Source organism: Mytilus trossulus, chromosome 12, assembly GCF_036588685.1.
Source record: "Mytilus trossulus isolate FHL-02 chromosome 12, PNRI_Mtr1.1.1.hap1, whole genome shotgun sequence".
Taxonomy (NCBI): domain Eukaryota; kingdom Metazoa; phylum Mollusca; class Bivalvia; order Mytilida; family Mytilidae; genus Mytilus; species Mytilus trossulus.
In genome coordinates this window covers 10258842-10281882 of record NC_086384.1, presented here as the reverse complement: position 1 = coordinate 10281882, position 23041 = coordinate 10258842, and the positions used below count along the sequence as shown (strand labels likewise).

The 23041-nt window shown below is 31.9% G+C and overlaps 2 protein-coding genes across 2 annotated transcripts; one reads left to right on the top strand and one right to left on the bottom strand.

The window, feature by feature from the left end:
- The first annotated feature begins 10266 nt into the window (after positions 1-10266).
- On the top strand, positions 10267-11490 carry LOC134692191 (acetylcholine receptor subunit beta-type unc-29-like). The gene has a single exon (XM_063552641.1). The coding sequence runs from the start codon at positions 10267-10269 to the stop codon at positions 11488-11490; it is 1224 nt and encodes a 407-aa protein (XP_063408711.1).
- A 3871-nt stretch (positions 11491-15361) lies between these two features.
- LOC134692190 (uncharacterized) lies at positions 15362-18206 on the bottom strand. The gene is made up of 4 exons (XM_063552640.1): positions 17798-18206; positions 17135-17602; positions 15709-16944; positions 15362-15375 (listed from the first exon to the last, which is right to left on the bottom strand). Exons 1-4 carry the CDS (start codon positions 18204-18206, stop codon positions 15362-15364), a joined length of 2127 nt encoding a protein of 708 aa, XP_063408710.1.
- Between the last annotated feature and the right edge of the window lie 4835 nt (positions 18207-23041).

The window sequence follows — 23041 nt, the reverse complement described above, 5'->3', positions numbered from 1 at the left end:
CGATTGTGGACAAGTTTGGTTAAATTTGGTCCAGTAGTTTCAGAGGAGAAAAGTTTTGTAAAAGATTACCAAAAAATTAAGAAAAAATGGTAAAATTGGTAAAATTGTCTATAAAGGGCAATAACTCCTTAAGGGATAAACTGCCAATTTTGGTCATATCCACTTATTTGTAGATCTGCATTTGCTGTAGATTGTTTCTGTTTACAGTTTATCTCTATCTTTAATAATATTCAAGATAATAACCAAACACAGCAAAATTTTCTCAAAATTAACAATTCACGGGTAGCAACCCAACAACCGGTTATCCGATTCATCTAAAAATATTTGAGCAGATAGATCTTGATTTGGTAATCAATTTTACCCCCTGTCAGATTTGCTCTTAATGCTTTGGTTTCAGAGTTGTAAGCCGCAATCGACTTTTCAACCCTATTATGTTCTATTTTTAGCCATGCCGGCCATCTTGGTTGGCTGGCAGGGTCGCCGGACACATTTTTTAAAACTTGATGATTGTGGTCAAGTTTAGTTAAATTTGGCCCAGTAGTTTCAGAGGAGAAGATTTTTGAAAAAGTTAACAGACGACGACGAACGACGGACGCCAAGAGAGCTAAAAAAAATAAAAAATAAAATATTTAAAACAAAAGAGACGATTTTTGTTTCTGATTTTTAATGTCCCCCTTTTGAACGGTTATGTTCCCTTGTCCCTTTTTTACGGTGAGTGCCTTTAAGTACGTGTTCGATCTGTTTTCACCATTTCAACAGACTGTCGGCATCCCAATGGGAACAAACTGTGCCCCTCTACTTGTTTCTTTATTATTATGAGGCTGACTTCATGCAGAAACTTCTTAGGAAGAAAGATAAGAAGTTAGCACTATCCTTTAACTCTACTTTCCGCTATATAGATGACGTTCTTTCACTTAACAATTCAAAATTTGGTGACTATGTGGAACGCATATATCCCATCGAATTGGAGATAAAGGATACTACAGATACAGTTAAGTCGGCTTCATATCTTGACTTACATCTAGATATTGACAATGAGGGTCGGTTGAAAACAAAACTTTACGACAAAAGAGATGATTTCAGCTTTCCAATTGTGAACTTTCCATTTCTAAGTAGCAACATTCCAGCAGCACCTGCATACGGGGTATATATCTCCCAGTTGATACGATATTCCCGTGCTTGCATTTCCTATCATGGTTTTCTTGATAGAGGGTTACTGCTCACAAGGAAGCTATTAAACCAAGAGTTCCAAATGGTGACGTTGAAATCATCCCTTCGTAAATTTTACGGACGCCATCACGAGTTGGTTGACTGTTATGGAATAACCGTTTCACAAATGATATCGGATATGTTCCTTATGTCGTAACTACAATCCCCTTCCCTTTCATGAATGTGACCTACCGAATTAGACTATTTGTAATCACATAAGCAACACGACGGGTGCCACATGTGTAGCAGGATCTGCTTACCCTTCCGGAGCACCTGAGATCACCCCTAGTTTTTGGTGGGGTTCGTGTTGTTTATTCTTTAGTTTTCTATGATGTCGTGTGTACTATTGTTTTACTGTTTTTAGCCTTGGCGTTGTCAGTTTGTTTTAGATTTATGAGTTTGACTGTCCCTTTGGTATCTTTCGTCCCTCTTTTAGATACTAATGAACATAATTCATACATAGCTGAAAAAAGTTTTAACCAAATTATTTTATAGATACAAGTATTTCGGTGGAAAGATTGTTTGTACCTGAAGATTTCTTATGAAAACGGGATATCAAATTCTACTTTTTACACTATTGTAGTTTATAAAACCCGTAAAATTAGATACGACCCATGTCAAATAATCGATCCTTTGGCAGATGTTTGAAAACACGTTTTCTTAAAGGTTATCATTTAACGCAGTTGTGAAATATTTTAAATGTAGTTACATTACAGTTCGTTTCTGTGTGTGTGTTACATTCCGGTGTTGTGTCTCAATCTGTTGTGTCGTAGTTCTCTTATATTTGATACGTTAACCTCAGTTTTAGTTTGTAACCCGGATTTGTTTTTTCTTTATCAATTTATGAATTTTGAACAGCGGTATACTACTGTTGCCTTTATTTATTGGAATCAAAATTCATTTTGTTTTTCAAAAATATCAACATAACTTCATATATATCGATCCCTTTACATGTACATTTTTTTATCCTACATCCTGTCCATAGATGATACTGTGTTCATATATTTGCATCCCATTATTCTGTCTAGTACACTGCTTTTGTTTTTCTTGTCCTTCGTTTTTGCTGGTTTGCTGGTGTGCTATGCCCTTTTGTGTTTCTTTTATAATATATGATGTTGCTCTGTACTTATACACCCCGCTATTGTATCATCATGCGACTGTAATTTTCAATCTCGTTCAAATCTACCTGGTCAATACAAAGTATAAATTGACCGCGAAATCCGGGAACACAATGACCCATCAGATACGTAATTTAACTAAGAGCCTTTTTGATTATTCATGAAATGAAGATAAAAAGTAAAGTGTAGATTTGAATTTAAATAATAATATTCCTTTATCATGTTTATTTAAATTCAAGAGTTTATGATAAATACAATTTATTTGAAGTACTTTAGAGATATTTTTACTTTTATCTAATTGACGTTAAAATGACACTACAACATTACTACAGTCAATTTGTGTATTCTTGTCTTTATTTTTTTGCTAATATTCCATTTTGTCCGTCTTTACATATTTGTATGTTTTATAGAGATTAAGATTATAACACAATAATAGTTAGCAAAGGTATCAGGATTATAATTTAGTACGCCAGTCGCGCGTTTCGTCTACATAAGATGTCTACAATTTTGACTGCTGTACGCTTATTTTTGAAATTATTACATATGCGTTATGTTTGTTTTGTACACAAATCATTGTCAATATAATGGAATTTGATGCAGTGATAATTTCAATTGGCTAGCTTTAAACCCAAGTTTAAGTCACCTTTTTCTACATAAAAAAATGCCTGTATCAAATCAGGAATATGGCAGTTGTTATCCATTCGTTTGATGTGTTTGAGCTTTTGATTTTGCCATTTAATTATAGACTTTTTTTTTTAAATTTAAATTTTATCGGAGTTCAGTATATTTGTGATATGATTTTTTTCTAGCTATTCACTGATTTTAATATTTAAATCGTTGGTTAAACATTCAACCAACTCCATCATATTTTAATGCATTTCTTTCTTTTTTTTCATTTTCTTTAGCTAAATGAAGGTATAGGTTGAAAAAGTAGTATGTTGACTCCATGGTTTAATAAACCGGGTTATTAACCTGACATTTAACTTAACAATTCAATAAAAAAAAACGTTGCCATTTATTCAAGTGAAAATTTGTTAAAATCCACCTGTCCCCTGGTGACCGTTTGCAATAAACTGATGGAAAGATGAATAGTTAGATATTGTTCTTTTAAAACTAAAATCAATTTACACATAATCATACAATATCGATAATGGAAAAAAACAATTATAAAGTTGAAGGTATGCAAAATATTATCACACTTTTATGCTGTTTTCTTCCAGGCAAGTTGATTTTATTTTTTTGCATTTTGTCTTCATTTTCTTTAATTTATTGAACAGGGCAAAGTATTTTGAGATTTACTCTAAGCGCTTAACATAAAACAATCAATGCAGTAAAAAAAGAGGTGTTAAACATTAAAACAATCAATGCAATAAGAATAAAATAAAATTTTGAAACACATATAAAACAAAAAAAAGAACAGAAAAGTTAAAAAAAATAATTATCATAATTAAAAGGCATATACTACAACGAAAAGAACAAAGTTAAAAAGTCATTGTCAGTATAAAAAGTTACTTCAATCTCGTTCAAATCTACCTGGTCAATACAAAGAATAAATTGACCGCGAAATCCGGGAACACAATGACCCATCAGATACGTAATTTAACTAAGAGCCTTTTTGATTATTCATGAAATGAAGATAAAAAGTAAAGTGTAGATAAGAATTTAAATAATAATATTCCTTTATCAAAATTAAAAAGTTTATGATAAATACAATTAATTTGAAGTACTTTAGAGATATTTTCACTTTTATCTTATTGACTTTAAAATGACACTACTACATTACTACGGTCAATTTGTGTATTCTTGTCTTTATTTTTTTGCTAATATGCCATTTTGTCCGTCTTTACATATTTGTATGTTTTATAGAGATTAAGATTATAACACAATAATAGTTAGCAAAGTAATCAGGATTATAATTTAGTACGCCAGTCGCGCGTTTCGTCTACATAAGATGTCTACAATTTTGACTGCTGTACGCTTATTTTTGAAATTATTACATATTCGGTATGTTTGTTTTGTACACACATCATTGTCAATATAATGGAATTTGATGCAGTGATAATTTCAATTGGCTAGCTTTAAAGCCATTTTCTACATAAAAAAATGCCTGTATCAAATCAGGAATATGGCAGTTGTTATCCATTCGTTTGATGTGTTTGAGCTTTTGATTTTGTCATTTAATTATAGACTTTTCTTTTAAATTTGAAATTTTATCGGAGTTCAGTATATTTGTGATATGATTTTTTTCTAGCTATTCACTGATTTTAATTTTTAAATCGTTGGTTAAACATTCAACCAACTCCATCATATTAAATGCATTTCTTTCTTTTTTTTCTCATTTTCTTTAGCTAAATGAAGGTATAGGTTGAAAAAGTAGTATGTTGACTCCATGGTTTAATAAACCGGGTTATTAACCTGACATTTAACTTAACAATTCAATAAAAAAAAACGTTGCCATTTATTCAAGTGAAAATTTGTTAAAATCCACCTGTCCCCTGGTGACCGTTTGCAATAAACTGATGGAAAGATGAATAGTTAGATATTGTTCTTTTAAAACTAAAATCAATTTACACATAATCATACAATATCGATAATGGAAAAAACAATTATAAAGTTGAAGGTATACAAAATATTATCACACTTTCATGCTGTTTTCCTCCAGGCAAGTTGATTTCATTTTTTGCATTTTGTCTTCATTTTCTTTAATTTATTGAACAGGGCAAAGTATTTTAATTAATGATTTCTTTATATACAAGTCAGCAAGTTTTAAGTAAATAAGAATATGTTTTAATTTAGAAAGTATGATTATATGTTATATGACTCAACCAAACAAAATTGATTTCTTGCTTGAAAATGATCAAATCCAATCTCTGCACGTTATTATTATTATTATTATTTATTATTATTTACAATATTTATATAGCGCATTATCTAATTAAAAATTACACTAAGCGCTTAACATAAAACTATCAATGCAGTAAAAAAAAAGGTGTTAAACATTAAAAGCATCAATGCAATAAGAATGAAATAAAATTTTGAAACATATATAAAAAGTTGTGCCAAATACGGCAAAGGAACTTTATGCCAGGGGAAAGAAAATCCTTAGTTTTGGGGAAAAAATCAATATTGTGTAAACAGGAATTTTATAAAAATGACCACATAATTGATATACATGTCAACAAGGAAGTGCTGACCACCAGCAGTGGCATCAGCCCAATTGTGTAAATCGTTATCAAAGGTACCAGGATTATATTTAAGTAAGCCAGACGTGCGTTTCTTCTACATAAGACTGACTCTTCAGTGACGTTTATATCAAAATAGCAATTAAATCAAACAAGTCCAAATTAAGGGAGCATTGAGGATCCAAAATTCTAAAACGTATTTCTGTTGTTCCGTTGTTTTCCTCTTATGTGTGATGTGTTCCCTCCGTTTTGGTTTGTGACTCGGATTTGTTTTAGCTTAATCAATTTATGACTTATTAAAAGCGTATACTTCTGCTGCCTTTAAATATACAGTTTAGTCTGTCTCGTAACTTGACGAACATCTACAAGAAATGACAATAAAAGTGATTGTAAAAGCACATACGATTTCAATTTTACCATTATGATTTACAATTTCTATGTAGCCACAATCCAGTAGCGACTACATATGCAGAACGTTTTGATAATATATTCTAAACATCAATTGTCCGAACATGCCTATAAAATAGCAAGTTCTGCTAACAAGGACGTTTTTGAACCAACACTTCATAGTAAAGTTTTCGTTGTACCTTTAAAGACGCTCCTATGATTTTGTTGACCGTTTTGATATATCTCTGTGATAAAGGATTATGGCTTTGTTCCTTTTGTATTTGCTACAACCAGGTCAGGAGTTACAATAATGAATGATTGGACCGAATTAAGCAGTCACTTACATATTTAACAAGTTTAAGATTAACAATAATATTCCCCGTACTTTGTCAGAAATACGACTTTGTTTGTTTTTTTGGTCATCAACTTCTTTAAATTCGTCGTTGTCAGCAAGTTTTTGTTCGTTGAGTTTTTTCGTCCTTGTCTTATTAGTCTTAGTTATACGTTTTTTGACGTTTTAAATGTGTTTTAGTTTATCTTTAAATAAAATGTTGAATAGAAGTATAGAAAAAACTAGTTAAAAGGGTTTGTGGCATCAATAATTGACAATATCTCAGCTAAAAATATCACAATGAGAAATTTCAATTATAATTTCATTGTTTGAAAAAGATTAAGAAATTTCATTGGTAAAACCAAATGATTTAGATTTCAAATTGGTCAAGTATTAGCTTTGTCCTCCCAGAGAATTGTCCCTTATGTCGGTTGTTGTAGACAATTGTCCCCTAGTTTGACAAGGTGTCCAGGGCAGAACTGGTCTTCATAGTTTATGTAAAGAACCTGGGTTTATTTGGTTATTTCGTGGCTGAGCTAGCATTAAGTAACTAGAGGCTCTAAAGAGCCTGTGTCGCTCACCTTGGTCTATTTGCATATTAAACAAAGGACACAAATGGATTCATGACAAAATTGTATTTTGGTGATGGTGATGTGTTTGAATTTCTTACTTTACTGAAAGATTTTGCTTCTTACAATTATATCTATAATGAACTTTGCCCATTAGTAACAGAGAACTATATTTGGTAACAATTAACATAAATTACCAAATTAATGAAAATTGTTAAAAATTGACTATAAAGGGCAATAACTCCTTAAGGGGTCAATTGACCATTTAGGTCATGTTACTTCGCTGAACATAATTGATGGTTACAGTTTATCTCTATCTATAATAATATTCAAGATAATAACCAAAAACAACAAAATTTCCTCAAAATTACCAATTCAGTGATTACTGATTCAACTGAAAATTTCAGGGCAGATAGATCTTGACCTGATAAACATTTTTATCCCATGTCAGATTTCCTCAAAATGCTTTGGTTTTTGAGTTATAAGCCAAAAACTGCATTTTACCCCTATGTTCTATTTTTAGCCGTGGCGGCCATCTTGGTTGCTTGACCGGGTCACGCCACACATTTTTTAAACTAGATACCCCAATGATGATTGTGGCTAAGTTTGGTTTGATTTGGCCCAGTAGTTTCAGAGGAGAAGATTTTTGTAAAAGCTAACGCCGGACGACGACGGACGACGGACGACGGACGACGGACGCCGGACGCAAAGTGATGAGAAAAGCTCACTTGGCCCTTTGGGCCAGGTGAGCTAAAAAGGTATCCGGAAAACGTTACTTTTACATGAATGTTAGATCAGTCCGTTCACATTTTGTTGCCGTGACCATACAAATTGCCCTTAATATTTCTGTTATTTTGTAAAATGGCATATTCAATGGATTATGGTCATAACATGTTATTTATAGAAATTAATTTCAGAACTATGGAGTTCTCCATTACATTTCATTATTTCATTCCCTTGAAGTTTTAATGATCGTTTAAAAAAATCACTAGTTATTATTAAATTGTATTAAGTTCAAAGATGAAAGTTATTATTTTGATTGTTCTTCTACCCTGAGATTTGTAAAAACATACAAATTAGCAAAACTGATATTTGTTTCTAGTTTCATTATTATCCTGACATACAAAATATCCATTTTCTCAAACAATCCTTTGCATTCCTAGTGTGAATGTGTTCAACGCATTGATAAAATTTAGTTCGTCGTACGTTCATTTGTATATCAAATACATACATAATAACAAGGCCGGCGTAGTGAGGGAGAATATAAGTCCCCTGATGAATCCCTGAGATAGATATCTATCTTTGTTATAGAACTTCAATGCTGTTTTATCCAGGAAAGTTGATATTTTTCTGTCCTAAACTTTAATTAAATGAAAATGCTTGTCTCTTTTAAAAAAAATAGCTTTAATTAAAATTATGTGACAAGTAAACTTGTCAGATACGCAAGTCAACTAAGTCTTGTCAAATACATAAGTCGACTTGTCAGATACATAAGTCGACTTGTCACATAATTAAGTCTACTTTTCACTTGATTAAGTTTACTTTTCACTTTTAACTTGTCAGATATATAAGTGTGTTTTTACGACGTTTCGTCCCCCAGGGTATCACCAGCCCAGTAGTCAGCACTTCGGTGTTGACATGAATATCAATTATATGGTCATTTTTACAAATTTTCTGTTTACAAAACTTTTAATTATTAGAAAAACTAAGGATTTTCTTACCCCAGGAGTAGATTACCTTAGCCGTATTTGGCACAACTTTTTGGAATTTTGGGTCCTCAATGCTCTTCAACTTTGTATTTGTTTGGCTTTTTAACTATTTTGATCTGAGCGTCACTGATGAGTCTTATGTAGACGAAACGCGCGTCTGGCGTATAAAATTATAATCCTGGTACTTTTGATAACTATTTACATGTCATGAAATAGGCAAAAACTCTTAAAATATGTTCTTATTTTCTACAAAATATTTTGTATATTATCTGACAACCATGTTAACTTACAGGTCGAACTATTTAGCTGATTAAAATTTAAAAAAAAAGAAGATGTTGATGATTGCCAATGAGACAACTATCCACAAGAGACAAAATGATACAGAAATTAACAATTAGGTCACCGTATGGTCTTCAACAACGAGCAAAACCCATACCGCATAGTCAGCTATAAAGGCTCCAAAATGAAAAATGTCAATTCAAACGAGAAAACTCATCAGCTGGATAGAAAGAGAAATACTACACACAATGGATGTGTTCGGGAACTTGTATATTCCAACAACAAAAAAGACACTAGGTACAGATCTGAGAGTACTCGCAGTTACTGACAGCTAATTCAAAGCCACTTACAGCTATTAAAAAAGCATGCATCTAGGAAAAAATAGCAGTCAGTAGACATCCAACATATAATGGGTTTAGTGTAAAAATTTCATAAAGAGTCAGAGAAAAACATGACATTGTGTAATGAAAAGATACAGGTATCGACATATTGCAGATCCATGAATGCGTATATAGTATGTAACAATAATATTTAGTTTGCTTTGAATTTACTGATAACAAAATCAATATAAATACCAATAAAAACAATGTTCAATTATCTAATAATAGTGTTGAATTGGTAACCTTTTAGAATAAGTTCATTTAAAAGATCGTTAAGATCAACAATATTTCCGTAAAATGAGGATGTATTATCCGTTTAAAATAAGTTTTCTATAGACACAATCAAACTTCAAAACCAAATCTTTATATCTGTGGAAGAATTGAGTAAAGGTTTTATGTAATTTGTGGTAACGAAATCCCTGGTTTAATAATTTGCCAGTAATACATAAATTACGTTCGTTAAAACCAAAACCATCACAACCGACATGGGCATAGCAAACGATTTGTGAAATATAAACACTGTAAGATGATGCCAAAAAAATACCATCCAAAAGGGAAAAATGACGAGTATAGAACGACAATATATCACCTTCCAAAAAAGAAAAATTAGCAATGTAGAACAAAAACAAAATCACCATCTAAAAAGAAAATATTAACACTATGTTCGAAACAAAATCGTCCCTTTTGTCGTTAATTTTAGTGTGGAGTTTCCTGTGTAAAATTGAAATATCTAAATCTAGGAAAGAACTGTTTAATTCGATTTATTAAAAGTAAGTTCCTTTGAGTAAATTTTGGCAGTATATTTAGAAAATTCTAGATTATTTAAGGACTATTCTTGATTACTTAAGACGATAAAACTAAGTGACAAGTAGGGGTAGATATTTGCCACCATACATAGATTTCTTGACAGATGGTTTTTATTAAGTTACCTTAACATTTTGAGTCATATTCGCTGATTTAATTTTTTTTGCAATACTTAACAAGAGGAAAGCTAGATAAGTGTGTAACACTTGTTTAACATTTTTTTCTTTCTTTTAAACCAGAAGATAACAGTCATTAGAGCGTACAACGCATTCACTAAAGATAGTATTTTGAACTAAATATGGCAAAGATAGTTTGGTTCCTTGTAGTATTCACGTATCAAGTGTTTGGTTGTTTGGCTAATTTACAAGAATTGGACGAATATCAGAAAGTGCGACAACTAAAAAGCACCCTCATGGAAAAGTATTCTAACCAGATCATACCAAGAAAAAGTATATCTGATGAAGTAATTGTCAAAGTTTCCCCGTACATTGATCTTTTATTAGATTTTAATGAAAACGTTGGAACATTTTCAGTAATTGTACGCTTCAAGTTGATGTGGAATGACCATCTTATAAAATGGAATGTAACTGAAAACGACATATATGTAGTTCGTTTCCCAGTTGACGAGGTTTGGTTACCGAAAATGATGATAAGGAATACGGTAGAAAAACGGTCCATTTTTTCTTTCGATGATCGCTTGGACCAAAAGACTACTTATGTTAGTCATTTGCCTGATGGTCATGCCTATGTTAAAGCTGGTGGTATAGTGGAAGCCATTTGCATTACAAGCATGTACTACTTCCCTTTTGATTCCCACGTGTGCACGATTGAATTGTATTTTGAGGAAAATCAAGTATACATTGGAGACTACACCTATGGCGACCAAACTAAGCCAGCATTGCAAGGATTTACGCCACATGACGGGTGGGACATTACAAATGTTACCGCTGTACAAGATGAATATAATCGAGCAACGTATAACCTGCAAATCAAACTTGAACGAAAACCTTTATTTCTATTCGTTAGTCTTGTCCTTCCTGTATTGCTGGTAGGTTTTGTCAATATATTTGTGTTTTGTTTACCAATAGAATCCGGAGAAAGGATTTCACTTGCGGTGACATTGTTTCTAACATTTGTAGTTATAATGACAATGGTTGATGAAAATCTTCCTGAGAGTAGCGAAATCAGTATTGTTATCGTGATTTTGTTACTGAAAGTCGTAATCAGTGTCCTGACAACTGTGATGGCTATAATAACAATAACTTTATATTACCGACATGATGATTTTGAAAAGAAGTCACTGTTGAAATGGTTTACATGTGCTCAGATATGTAGACATAAGGGAAAAGTTAAAGACGAGCAGACAAGTCAAACGCCGTTGCCCTCTTTACCTGGTAACAATATGGGCTGGAAAGAAATCGTACAGATTATAGATCGATTCTGTATAGTTGTGTTGGGCTTGGAATTCGTATGCGAAATTGTAGCTGTGTTGATTTTATTGAGGGGCCGTCAGTTGTCATAATAAGTGTTAACTATTTGTTAACTTACCAAAAACTTGAAATTCCTTTCAAAATTGAAACCTGTTAGGAAATTATACTTCTTGAATTATTATCCACATACAATAGATTTTATGACTATGTTATAAGACATTTGATATTTTGACATAAACAGAGTTGAAAAATAACAGGAAAGCTTGCTTTTAAACATTAGTGTACGCAGTAGATAGCTATGATAGCTTTTTTAAAATGACAACATTTTAATAAAAAGATGTTATTTCACATCATAGCCCTATAAATTCACCTCATCATTGTTGCAATGTTTAATTAATGTTTACTTTGACAAACTAGAATATGGAGTCGAGGGACTACAAAAATTCAAATAATATTCCTTCAATTATAGTTCTTATTTAGTTTTGTGACTACATCTTTAATATGTACCGTAATGTATGCCTAATTAGTCATAATTAATCGACTGTATTATCACATATTACAAAATTATGTATATGCGAGTGAATTTGTACGTTCTATTCACTTGATATATGCATTATAGTCATAAGGAGAACCGCTATTGGGGATAATCTCATAATATATATAAATATTTTTGAATGACTTCCCCTTGAAGGCCTTTGCATTGTTGTGATTTAAAGTCCTTCGTTGTTGTGAACTTTTCATTTGGAGAATTACGAAACAATGAGAAACTGTATTTATTGTTCTATTATATCCTGTTGACAAAGTTGATATCAATTTCTTTTACCAAAAAAAAAAAGACCACACTTAATGCTTTCTAACGATATAATATGCTACATTGCTCATATTTTCACTGCATTTCTTTGTGTATTGTGTATAAATTATTTCACTAAAAGCTTGCATTTTTTATATAATTCCACCTTATGTAATAATGCTGTATTTTGATTGGATGAGAAACATGGTATTTTTCACCAATTTCTATATATTGAGATTTTCTTGTATCTGCCGGGGTATTTGCCATTAGGGACTTCCATGTGTCGGGGTATTAGCAAATACCATGGCAGATGGGAAATACCCTTAGCTAGCAAATACCATGACTGTACATTAAAAAAATGATAAGAAATGATTATACGGTCAATGCAATTTGACTGCGCAAATAGTACAGCTACAGTGTATATACAAAAAATATACATCCAAGTCGAAATTTCATATAATACCTGATTATAATAAACTTTCTGAGGTGAAACATTCGGTGGAATTAAACAATTATATCATGCTTACAAGGGATATATGCCAAAAATACCGGTTTCGAGGTAATCAAATTTCCCTCGCCTAACGGCTCAACCGGTATTTTTGGCAAATACCCCTTATAAGCATGATATATTTGTATAATAATCATTGTGTTAGTATGTATGTATCTTGTCCGACAAGGGCCTATGATTTGTAAAATAAGATAATATATATTGTCTACACTGGAGTGTCACATCTTAGTTCTTAACAAACTGAATGCTAATGGTTCATCTAAATTATAAAATTTGAGTCCTGCACTTACGCCCTTTATAGTCAGCTACCGTTTAAAATATATTCTAGCAAATCATACAAAGAGATTTGAATGACACCAAAGGAATATTTAAGGTGGTATGGGTGTCTTCCTCCATCTTGGATTGTAAAAGACAGAGAACCAAAGGTCCAGATTTTCCATTAAGTTAGCAAAATTTTATGCAGGAATGTAGATATTTAATGTGAATTTTCATGTATCAGAACCAATTTATATGAATATAACTTATTATAAGTATAATTATTTTTGCCAATGTTAATCATTTTTGGTTTAAAAAAAAATAAATTGGTACCTTAAGGGGAGGTAACTCTAAAACAGTACATTTTCTGACGGAATCTACATGGAATTTTCCTATTTTGTAATTAAGCCGGAAAAAACGTACGGTGACCCTATCTTTTTTATTATATTTTTCAACATGTTTCAATAGATACTACGTTCTGGTCAAAGTATGAACACATTTCTATCATTTTTATTTTAGACTCCCATACCACCTTAAACTCATAACAAAAAGAAACTGACACTAGCATGGCAAAACACGAAAATCGACCAAAGACACGCAACAGTACAACAGTACACATAAAACAACAAAGACAACTGTAGACTGAGTAACACGAACCCTATTAAAAACCAGGGGCAAGTATATGTATTCCGGTAACGTCAATCATTGCATTATTTGACATTGATCACACCATGAAAGTTGGCAAGAATTTGACTTGAATTGTCAGTTATCCTACCGACGGTCGGTGGTTCTCTTATCACTCGATTGTCTCTACCAATAAAAACTGTTCTCTTATTACTCAATTGTCTCTACCAATAAAAACTCTTCTCTTATCACTCGATTGTCTCTACCAATAAAAACTGACCGCATTGTCAATAGAGCTGAAAATGGCGTTCAATATAAACCTAATTAAAACATAACTAAATTTCATTATCTTTTGAGGCGAGATGTATAGGGGACACAGCCACGTTTACTTTTATTTCTAAAGAAGTCGCTCTTCACTATACTACTACCTGTCGATACATTTATTTTTGGCATTGCACAAGTCATGTCTTCTTTGACTATTAATGACGTTAAAATACTAAATCCCTGTGATGTGTTTTAGTCGATTTTAGTCTCAAGAGATTCAAGATTCTTTATTTCTTAAACACCATAAAGTTACAATGGTACAAAGAAGTTCATCAAAAGTCATATAACATAACACAAACACACATGACAAGATGAGATGAAAATATCAAATAATACATGATAAACAGTATAGTAAAGAAGAGTGGTGATTAACCAGGAAGACTCACTTGAAAAGTTATAACCCTGATAAATTTGCACAGCTTTTTCAACTTATTTTTAATTTTTAACTGAAATAGTTTTTCAAATTTTAGTATGTTACATCTGTGCAAGAAAAAAGTATCCAAATATTGTGCTCGAAAATTTGCCAAAGAACTACACTGCAAAGTGTAATGAAATTCATCACCAATCTCGTTACAATGACATAAGTTACAATATCTAAGGTTTCGCTCAATCTTATTCCATCTACCAGTTTCGATGGGTAACTTATGGTTACCCGTACGAAATCTACAATATGTTATTCTATCTTTATCATTTAAAATATTCAGATATTCCTCAAATTCAAAATTTTGTTTATACAATTTGTAGGCCAAACCTTTTGGCGAACAGTCAATATCAGCTCTCCATTTCTGTTGAAACTGATCAGATAACTTTTGTTTTAAACTAATACCCAACCACTTAGAATTAAAATTTCCTTGTGACAACCATATATTGCTGTATCCACATTTATCTAATATATCTTTAATGCATTTCAACCAATCTGACCTAAATTGGTTGTCCGAATTTTTCAAGAACACGTATTTGTATAGTATTTTAGCAATCCTGTTATCATCCCCATTAACCATTTTTGACCAAAAATTAACCATACGCAGCTGTATATATAAAGACATGGGATAAATACCAAGTTCACCATAAATCATAAAATTGGGTGTCGACTTCTTAAGATTTAATAATAATTTTCAAAATTTTAGGTGCACTTTTTCTATAATATCAGTATTACTGAAACCCCAAATCTCACACCCATACAGGAGAATTGGCTTCACAATTTTATCAAAAAGATCATATTGTGATTTCACTGACAAGTTGTGCAACCTCCCCTTTTTCAATACTTCATACATTGCTTTATTTGCTTTTCTAACTAAAATCTTCTTAGCACTCATAAAGCTACCTGTTCTTGAAAAATTCAACCCAAGATATGTCAATTCATTGACTATCTCCAATGCATTTCCGTCATATATAAAGTTAATATTTTGGGGTAATCTACCACCAGAAAAAAATATAATCTTAGTTTTACTTGTGTTAACTTTTAATTTCCAGGTACTGCAATATTCAAAGAACATATCTAATTGCAACTGTAGATCGGATGCATTATCCGAAAATAACACTGTATCATCTGCGTATAATAACACAAACAGTTTTAAGTAGATATCAAACTCATTCTCTATTTCATCAGTAATGCAATTTAAACCACATACATTTTTTCTTCAATAAACTGTTGAAGGTCGTTCAAATACAATGAAAATAAAAAAGGAGACATATTTTCACCCTGTCTTACACCGATATTGCATGAAAAGTATTCTGAAATTTCACCATTATACATAATACGAGATTTAATACCAGTGTACATATTAAAAATTACATTATACATTTTACCGTTAATATCATTCACAAGTAATTTATGCCAAAGACCCTTTCTCCAAACAGTATCAAAGGCTTTAGCAAAATCTACGAATGCACAGAATAGTTTCTTTTTCTTATTTTTCATGATACTAATAAGCATGTAGATAACAAATAAATTATCTGTAGTAGAATAACCTTCTCTGAAACCAGCTTGATTCTGACATAGTAAACAAAAATCATCAGAAAATTTATTCAAACGTGAATTCAAAATAGAAGTAAATAATTTCCCAAAGCAGCTTATAACTGTTATAGGTCTAAAATTGCTAGGATCATGTTTGTTACCTTTATTTTTAAATAAAGGTATAATATTTCCAGAAAGCCAATTTTCAGGGATAGTTCCACTGTCAAATATAATATTAAAAAGTTTCACAAACACCTGTGACATAACACTAAAAGAGTGTTTTAAATATTCATTTACAATCATATCATCACCAGAGGATTTATTATTTTTTAACTTTCTCAAAGATTTTTCAATTTCCTCTTCTGTAATAGGTGAATTTAATGTAACATTTAAATCTTTTACATTGTTCAAATTTTCTAAAACAATCTCTTCATCTTCAGAATTTCCTAAATTTAAGTTCTTAAAATAATCAAACAAAATATTAATAGGTACACATGGATTGTTTCCCCTTTTACCATCGTTCAAAATCTTCCAGTATTCTTTCGGGTTAATCGACCTTAAGTTTTCTATCTTGTGTCTAATTTTCTTTCTATGTTTACGAATGCTCTTATCCATTACTCGCTTATAACTCTTTTCTAGTTTCTTTGTTTCAATCACTCTGTCGTCAGTATTGTTTCGCTTAAGTTTTCGTCTACTAGACCGAAACTTTTTTCTAGCTTCCTTACATTCGCTATCGAACCATGGTTTTGATTTTTTTATATTTTGTGTATGCTTACGTCTTTTAGTAAATGTGCCGAATGTAGACTTTGCCGCATTTGTAAGTAAATGACATACATCCTCAACAACTTTATTAATAATTGAGTTTTCACTTGTATTTTCAACCATTTCCGTTAATTGAGCTAGTATTTCATTTACTTTAAGTCTATCAATGTTACTAATAAAGGTGTCTAATTGCTCATTTTCCCATCTCTTAATCTTCTCCTCATGCATTTCATCATCATGACTGACGTCGTTTTGTTTTTCATAACAAGTAATCTTTAACGACAGTGGATTATGAATATCCGAAAATAAAACGCTAGAATTTAATACTGAAAAATTTTGAACCAGCTTAAGAAATTTTGGGGAAGCAATATTGTAATCCACTACACTAGTGTTTTTACATGTAAAACTACCCAGACCTTTGTCTTCACACATTCTTCCATTGAGGATAAACATATTGTTATTCTTACAAAATTCAAGAAGCAAGTTACCAAAATTGTTTTTTTTTGTGATCCATACTTTTCCTTAATCGATTTATATTTAACTCATCTAAAGTACAAACACCCTCATTTTCAATGTCTAACATTCCTGAAAATTCTTCAAAATTTACGACGTCAAAGTCTGACTCTTCTGCAGTTCGAGCATTAAAATCTCCAAAAAGACATATATTGTCATGACTTGTACTAAAATTCAAAAATTCACTTTCAATTTCGCTAAATGGATCACCAACACAATATACAGAATTTTCAGGCGGAATATACACAATACCACACAAAATATCTTGTTGTAGTTTAACTACATGTTTGTCAATTTTAAACCATAGAATATATTTACTGTCTGTTTCAGCAGCAGAAATATGATCAGATAATGATTCTTTAAAACCAAGTACAATTCCACCTGATTTTACTCTGTTTAAGTGAGATCTATTTTTCATTACAAATTTATAACCTGGCAAATCTATAACGTCTAAATCATCAGTTTTTGTTTCTACAAAACACAAAATACTAAATTCATTTAACAATTCTAAAAATTCTGGGTATTGTATACGCCTCTTTAAACCACAAACATTAAGGGTAATTATATTTATAACTGTTTTGTCTACTAAACATTTATTTACATTATACAAATCATTATCGATTGGTTTATTAATACACTTATGTCTTCCATGGTTATCCTATGAACCGTCTCGTTCAGGAGTAGAGTTCACCCGTGGACGTTTATTCGGTCTTTGAGGCTCTTTATGCTCGGTATCGTCTGCGATTTCATCTGGGTTAACAAGTTTGTCGTTAATGTAAAGTTTGTCTCTTTTCATTACAACTTTTAATTTCTCTTTTCTCGCCTGTTTCGCTATTGGGTATAGCTTTCGTCGTTGTTCTTCTATTTCTGGTGGAAACTGCTCGTTTACACCGTAAAATGTACCTCTTAGATTTCGTCCTGCTTTTTTCACCATATCAAGGTCAGAATAATACAGGAATCTTGCAATAATTGGTCTCGGTTTCCCTGGCTCACTTTTACCAAATCTGTGAATGTTTCCAAATTCTAACGGTTTTTGGATCTTCATTTCATTGTAAATAAACTGTCTAATCTTCATTTCACAGTTTTCATCCCTTTGCTCTTGAAGTCCCGTGAAAATGAGATTATATTTCATAGACCTACATTGCATGTCCAGTAGTTTTCCTTTTAGCTTCTCACTATAACTTTCTAATTTTCTAACTTGCCTCCAAATCTGAAACCCTACTTTTCACATTTACTATGTCGGTTTCGACAGTAATAACTCTCGCTGTCAACGAGTTTAACTTATCGTTCATTTGAGTCAGTGTACTTGTATTTTTACTCGTATTTTTCTCAATGGATACAAGCCTAGTGTCCATTCTATTTAACAGTGTTAAATCATTTTCTAGGACTGTAGCCACTTCGACTTCATCTCCATATAGCACATGTCTACTCTCTTGCAATATATCAGCTGTCGACTTTTTGTTTTTCTTATCTCCCATTTTTGACCCACTCAACTAGACCCTCAAGAGTTCTAGCACATTTCATATATACGTCGATACGGATCGGACTGGGATCACAGGTAGCTAGAAAATTCGATGAAATGATGAAAATAGTCTTATCTGTGGGAACAGGAGGTCTAGGACCCAAAACCAAAACACTAAAGATACTACATACTGTTGGTTGTTCCAAAAAGACGCAATTAACTCCAGTATTGCACATATTTCACATACTCCATAGCGAGCGAAAAAATTCAAACATCCATCTTGTCATGCGCAATCACATAACTCTGATGCATGATTTTTTACTATTAATTGGTTTTGGCTTTTAACTAGCTGTCAGAAACTGCGAGTACTCTCAAATCGTATGTTCTTGTTAATTCGACCTGTTGATACTGTTTATAATGCTTTTTTGTCATTTTTTATTTATATGGATCTTTGCTGTATACCAGCTTTGATTATTTGTAATATCTTCAATTTTTCACTTATTCTTACAACATTTGTATAAACTTCAAGATTATAAAAAAACGTTTTTTTTTCTAAAGTGAACATTGATTGGTTAAATATTTCTCAGTGTGTTTGGAGTTGTTTGTTAGCCTTTTGGTCATGAATGTTTGTCTCTAATATTTAATTAACTGTGCATTTGTATTCAGATATCGCAGATCAAATTTATTCGTTCATTGTGTAATCATACGTTTTTTGATTGAGTTAAGTCTGCCAATTGATATTTTATCGTATGTTTTTATATGTTGTGATGTTATGCTATTGTTTCAGAAAAAGGGAGAAGGTTTGGGCCCATTAAAACGTTTAATCCCGCTGCAAATGTTTGCACCTGTCCTAAGTCAGGAATCTGATGTACAGTAGTTGTCGTTTGTTTATGTAATATATACGTGTTTCTCGTTTCTCGTTTTGTTTATATAGATTAGACCGTTGGTTTTCCCGTTTGAATGGTTTTACACTAGTTATTTTGGGGCCCTTTATAGCGTGTTGTTCGGTGTGAGCCAAGGCTCCGTGTTGAAGGCCGTACTTTAACCTATAATGGTTTAATTTTTGAATTGTTGTTTGGATGGAGAGTTGTCTCATTGGCACTCACACCACATCTTCCTATATCTATCAATCAATCAAATATCCACGCATTTATAATAATGAATTAATATGAAATACAAGAGCCGTACTATATTGAGTTGCAAGAATCTTAAACATTGAAATATTACAGCGAATATTTCTCTTATAAAACATGATTTTTTAATAATATTTAAATAAGGAGAATGATTTGGTATGATTGTAAATTGTAAACAGTGGCAAAACAGTACAATATAATTCTAATATAAAATATTTCTGCGTCTATGAAAGAAAACCGTTTTATATTGATGAACAAAAACATAAAGTTTAATATCGGTAAATAGAAACACTAATTTCTGCTTATCATCGAAGAACATAATATTACCTTTGAAATGCTTTTCTTTACATTGGAACACATTGAGGAATTACGTTTGATTCCTATGCATGATGAAATGGAACGCAAACAATTCTTTAAAAGGCATCTTTTACTTTTCTACACTGGTTAGAGGTATAGGGGGAGGGTTGAGATCTCACAAACATGTTTAACCCCGCCGCATTTTTGCGCCTGTCCCAAGTCAGGAGCCTCTGGCCTTTGTTAGTCTTGTATTATTTAAATTTTAGTTTCTTGTGTACAATTTGGAAATTAGTATGGCGTTCATTATCACTGAACTAGTATATATTTGTTTAGGGGCCAGCTGAAGGACGCCTCCGGGTGCGGGAATTTCTCGCTACATTGAAGACCTGTTGGTGACCTTCTGCTGTTGCGTTTTTTTATTTTGGTCTGGTTGTTGTCTCTGACACATTCCCCATTTCCATTCTCAATTTTATCCTGTACCATATCGTATTACAAAAGTTCTGATGAAAAGGCTTATATTTGCTGCAAGTGCAAAATATCCCCTAATGACTAATACTGACTCCTTCATTTGATGGTTACTAGTACATACAGTTATGAAATGCACCAAGTATAAATATTCGTATTGACTCAAATTGAAACAATTAATTTTACTTTAAAGTATTTATTCACAACAAACATTGAACATTCCGGTTGGAATATTTAGTCAGAGTAGCCTTTCTTTTAGTAACGATTTATAAAATAAAAAATACTGAAAACAGGCACACTAAATTATACTGTCTGTCCTCTGTTTGTATTAGATAACCAGGGACCCAGAGGGTAAATAATACTCTCTGGGACCCTGGTTATCTAATACAAACAGAGGACAGACAGTATAGCTACAGATTTATACATCGTTCCTTCAGAAAGGGGAGAGACTATATAATCATGGGTTTAAAAATCATACCCTAGACCTCTGGCTGAACAGATAACAGATAGCATGATTCCATGGATTTGTAAATCGTACCTTCTATGTTTCTGCTTAACTAACGCAAATAGATGAGGGACGCTACAACCATGGATTTATGAATTGTACCCTTTGGATCCCTGTTTTACTAACACAGACAGATTAGACACATGGTCCGAGACCACAATTGTCGTCCCTTGATTTTCGTTGTTCTATAGTCCCTAGTGTTGACAGTGGGGTACTAGCCATTAATTTGTATACCCCTTCCAAATTTATTTCTCCATGTTTAATGCCTCAAATTGCATGTAGGGGGGTAAAATTACACTGTAAAAAAATTTGGGTCCAGAATTTTAAAGGAAAGTAGCGATTTGGTCCAGCTGAAAAAAAATTAAAATTAGTACTTCGGATGCTGTCAAAAGTTTTCAAGACGCCCTAAACATAAAAGTGTCCATATTTTAAGTTAAAGCTGATGAAGTTTTCTATAATTTTTATATAATTTGTCCCAAAAGTAGTTCAACACACTGTAAAAGTTTCTTTGAGAAAGCGCAGTTGGGATTTTTTTAATTATCATTTTTGTTCTAAAAGAAATGCACTATGATATAATTGTGGTCTCGGAGCACATATGTATAATAGATTAATAGAACTTTATGTTTTTGCTTCACGAACACAAATAGAGAAGATACCACATGTATTACCATAAATGTATAATTTGTACTTTTTGGGTGTCCCCGTTTCACTATGACTGTATAACCATGGTTTCATTAATCGTAACATAATAGGTGCAAGCAAAGAGAGAGAGAGAGAGAGAGAAAGAGAGAGAGAGAGAGAGAGAGAGAGAGAGAGAGAGAGAGTAAGTGGTGTACTTACTACATGTGAATAATTATTCAATTTTGTATCTCCATTTGGATTACATTGTACCATGTATCTGAATGTATGATGAGGTACGTATGCTGGATTGGTGTTTCTCGGAATGTACTATGAAATTTTGTATTTGCACTGAATATGTTATAGATAATGCATATTTTAAGGTTTTTCTTGTCGTAGAACACACCGAGGGGTGTCAGGATTGATCAAATGAAAGACCGACCGGAGGGAGGTCTTTCTTTGAACAATCCTGACACCCTGAAAATATGCATTATCTGACTTATATACCGTAAAAAAATATTAATTTTATAAAGATTTGTTAAATTTAGTATCCTATTTTACCGACAACACTAAGGTGGGATATTCCTTTCTAATGCGTTCAGGTTTTAATACGCCCTGCGGCTCATTTAGAATGTGAAATAAAACTCACTAAATAATTTAGATATAAACCTTATAAAAATAAATCTCCATACACAATAAAAATATTACTGTAACTGCATGAAGTAAGACACCCATGTATTGTAACCATCCGATAACGGTGTATGAAAAATACAAGACACATTGTAAGTAATTTATTGTACCACTTAGCTTATGGAAAAGGGGGAGGGGGTATGTTTTCTTTTTTATTTAATATGTTATTTCTATCGCGGAAAAGTTATTTTTTTAACAATTTTACTTGAATCGAATGAAAAATTCAGAAAGATTGTCTATTGAATAGCAATACATTTCATTAAAAGATAATCAGGATATCATCATATACCATCCGCACCCGACCCTTTCGTGAGTTACGTTAATATTATTCAATAGAATATAAGATTATCGTATTAGTTGAGTAAAAGGTATATAAAAATTTTAAAAAGTTAAGACCTGACACGAAGACGAATATAAATACATGTAGGATACAGTATGATTTCTTATTCAGCGTGTATCGTTCTGAAAATGCATGAAATATTTGCAACTGGACGTTAAGCAAGCAACCAAAAATCAATCAACCTATTCAGTTTGACTCAATAAGATTTTCAAAATCTTACACACGAATATGTTAAATCTTATTTTATAAATAATTTTTAAATATTTAATTTATGAAAGTCTACATAAAATTCATCTGACATATATCAATATGATAATGTTTCTTTATAGTAGCGATGAATTAACAAAACTTCACGTTATTTGTTTCTAAAATTAAAATGCGGGACTACAATGCGGTTTCT

Excerpts from the sequence above, each read along its gene's own strand:
- LOC134692191 (XM_063552641.1), top strand. The coding sequence starts at position 10,267 with ATGGCAAAGATAGTTTGGTTCCTTGTAGTATTCACGTATCAAGTGTTT.
- LOC134692190 (XM_063552640.1), bottom strand. The coding sequence starts at position 18,206 with ATGAAGATTAGACAGTTTATTTACAATGAAATGAAGATCCAAAAACCG. Across the intron at positions 17,603-17,797 it reads CTCTACTCCTGAACGAGACG|AAACAAAAACTGATGATTTA; the intron begins GTTCATAGGATA and ends TGTGTTTTGTAG. Across the intron at positions 16,945-17,134 it reads TATAAATCGATTAAGGAAAA|TATTAAATTCTAGCGTTTTA; the intron begins GTATGGATCACA and ends AAAATTTTTCAG.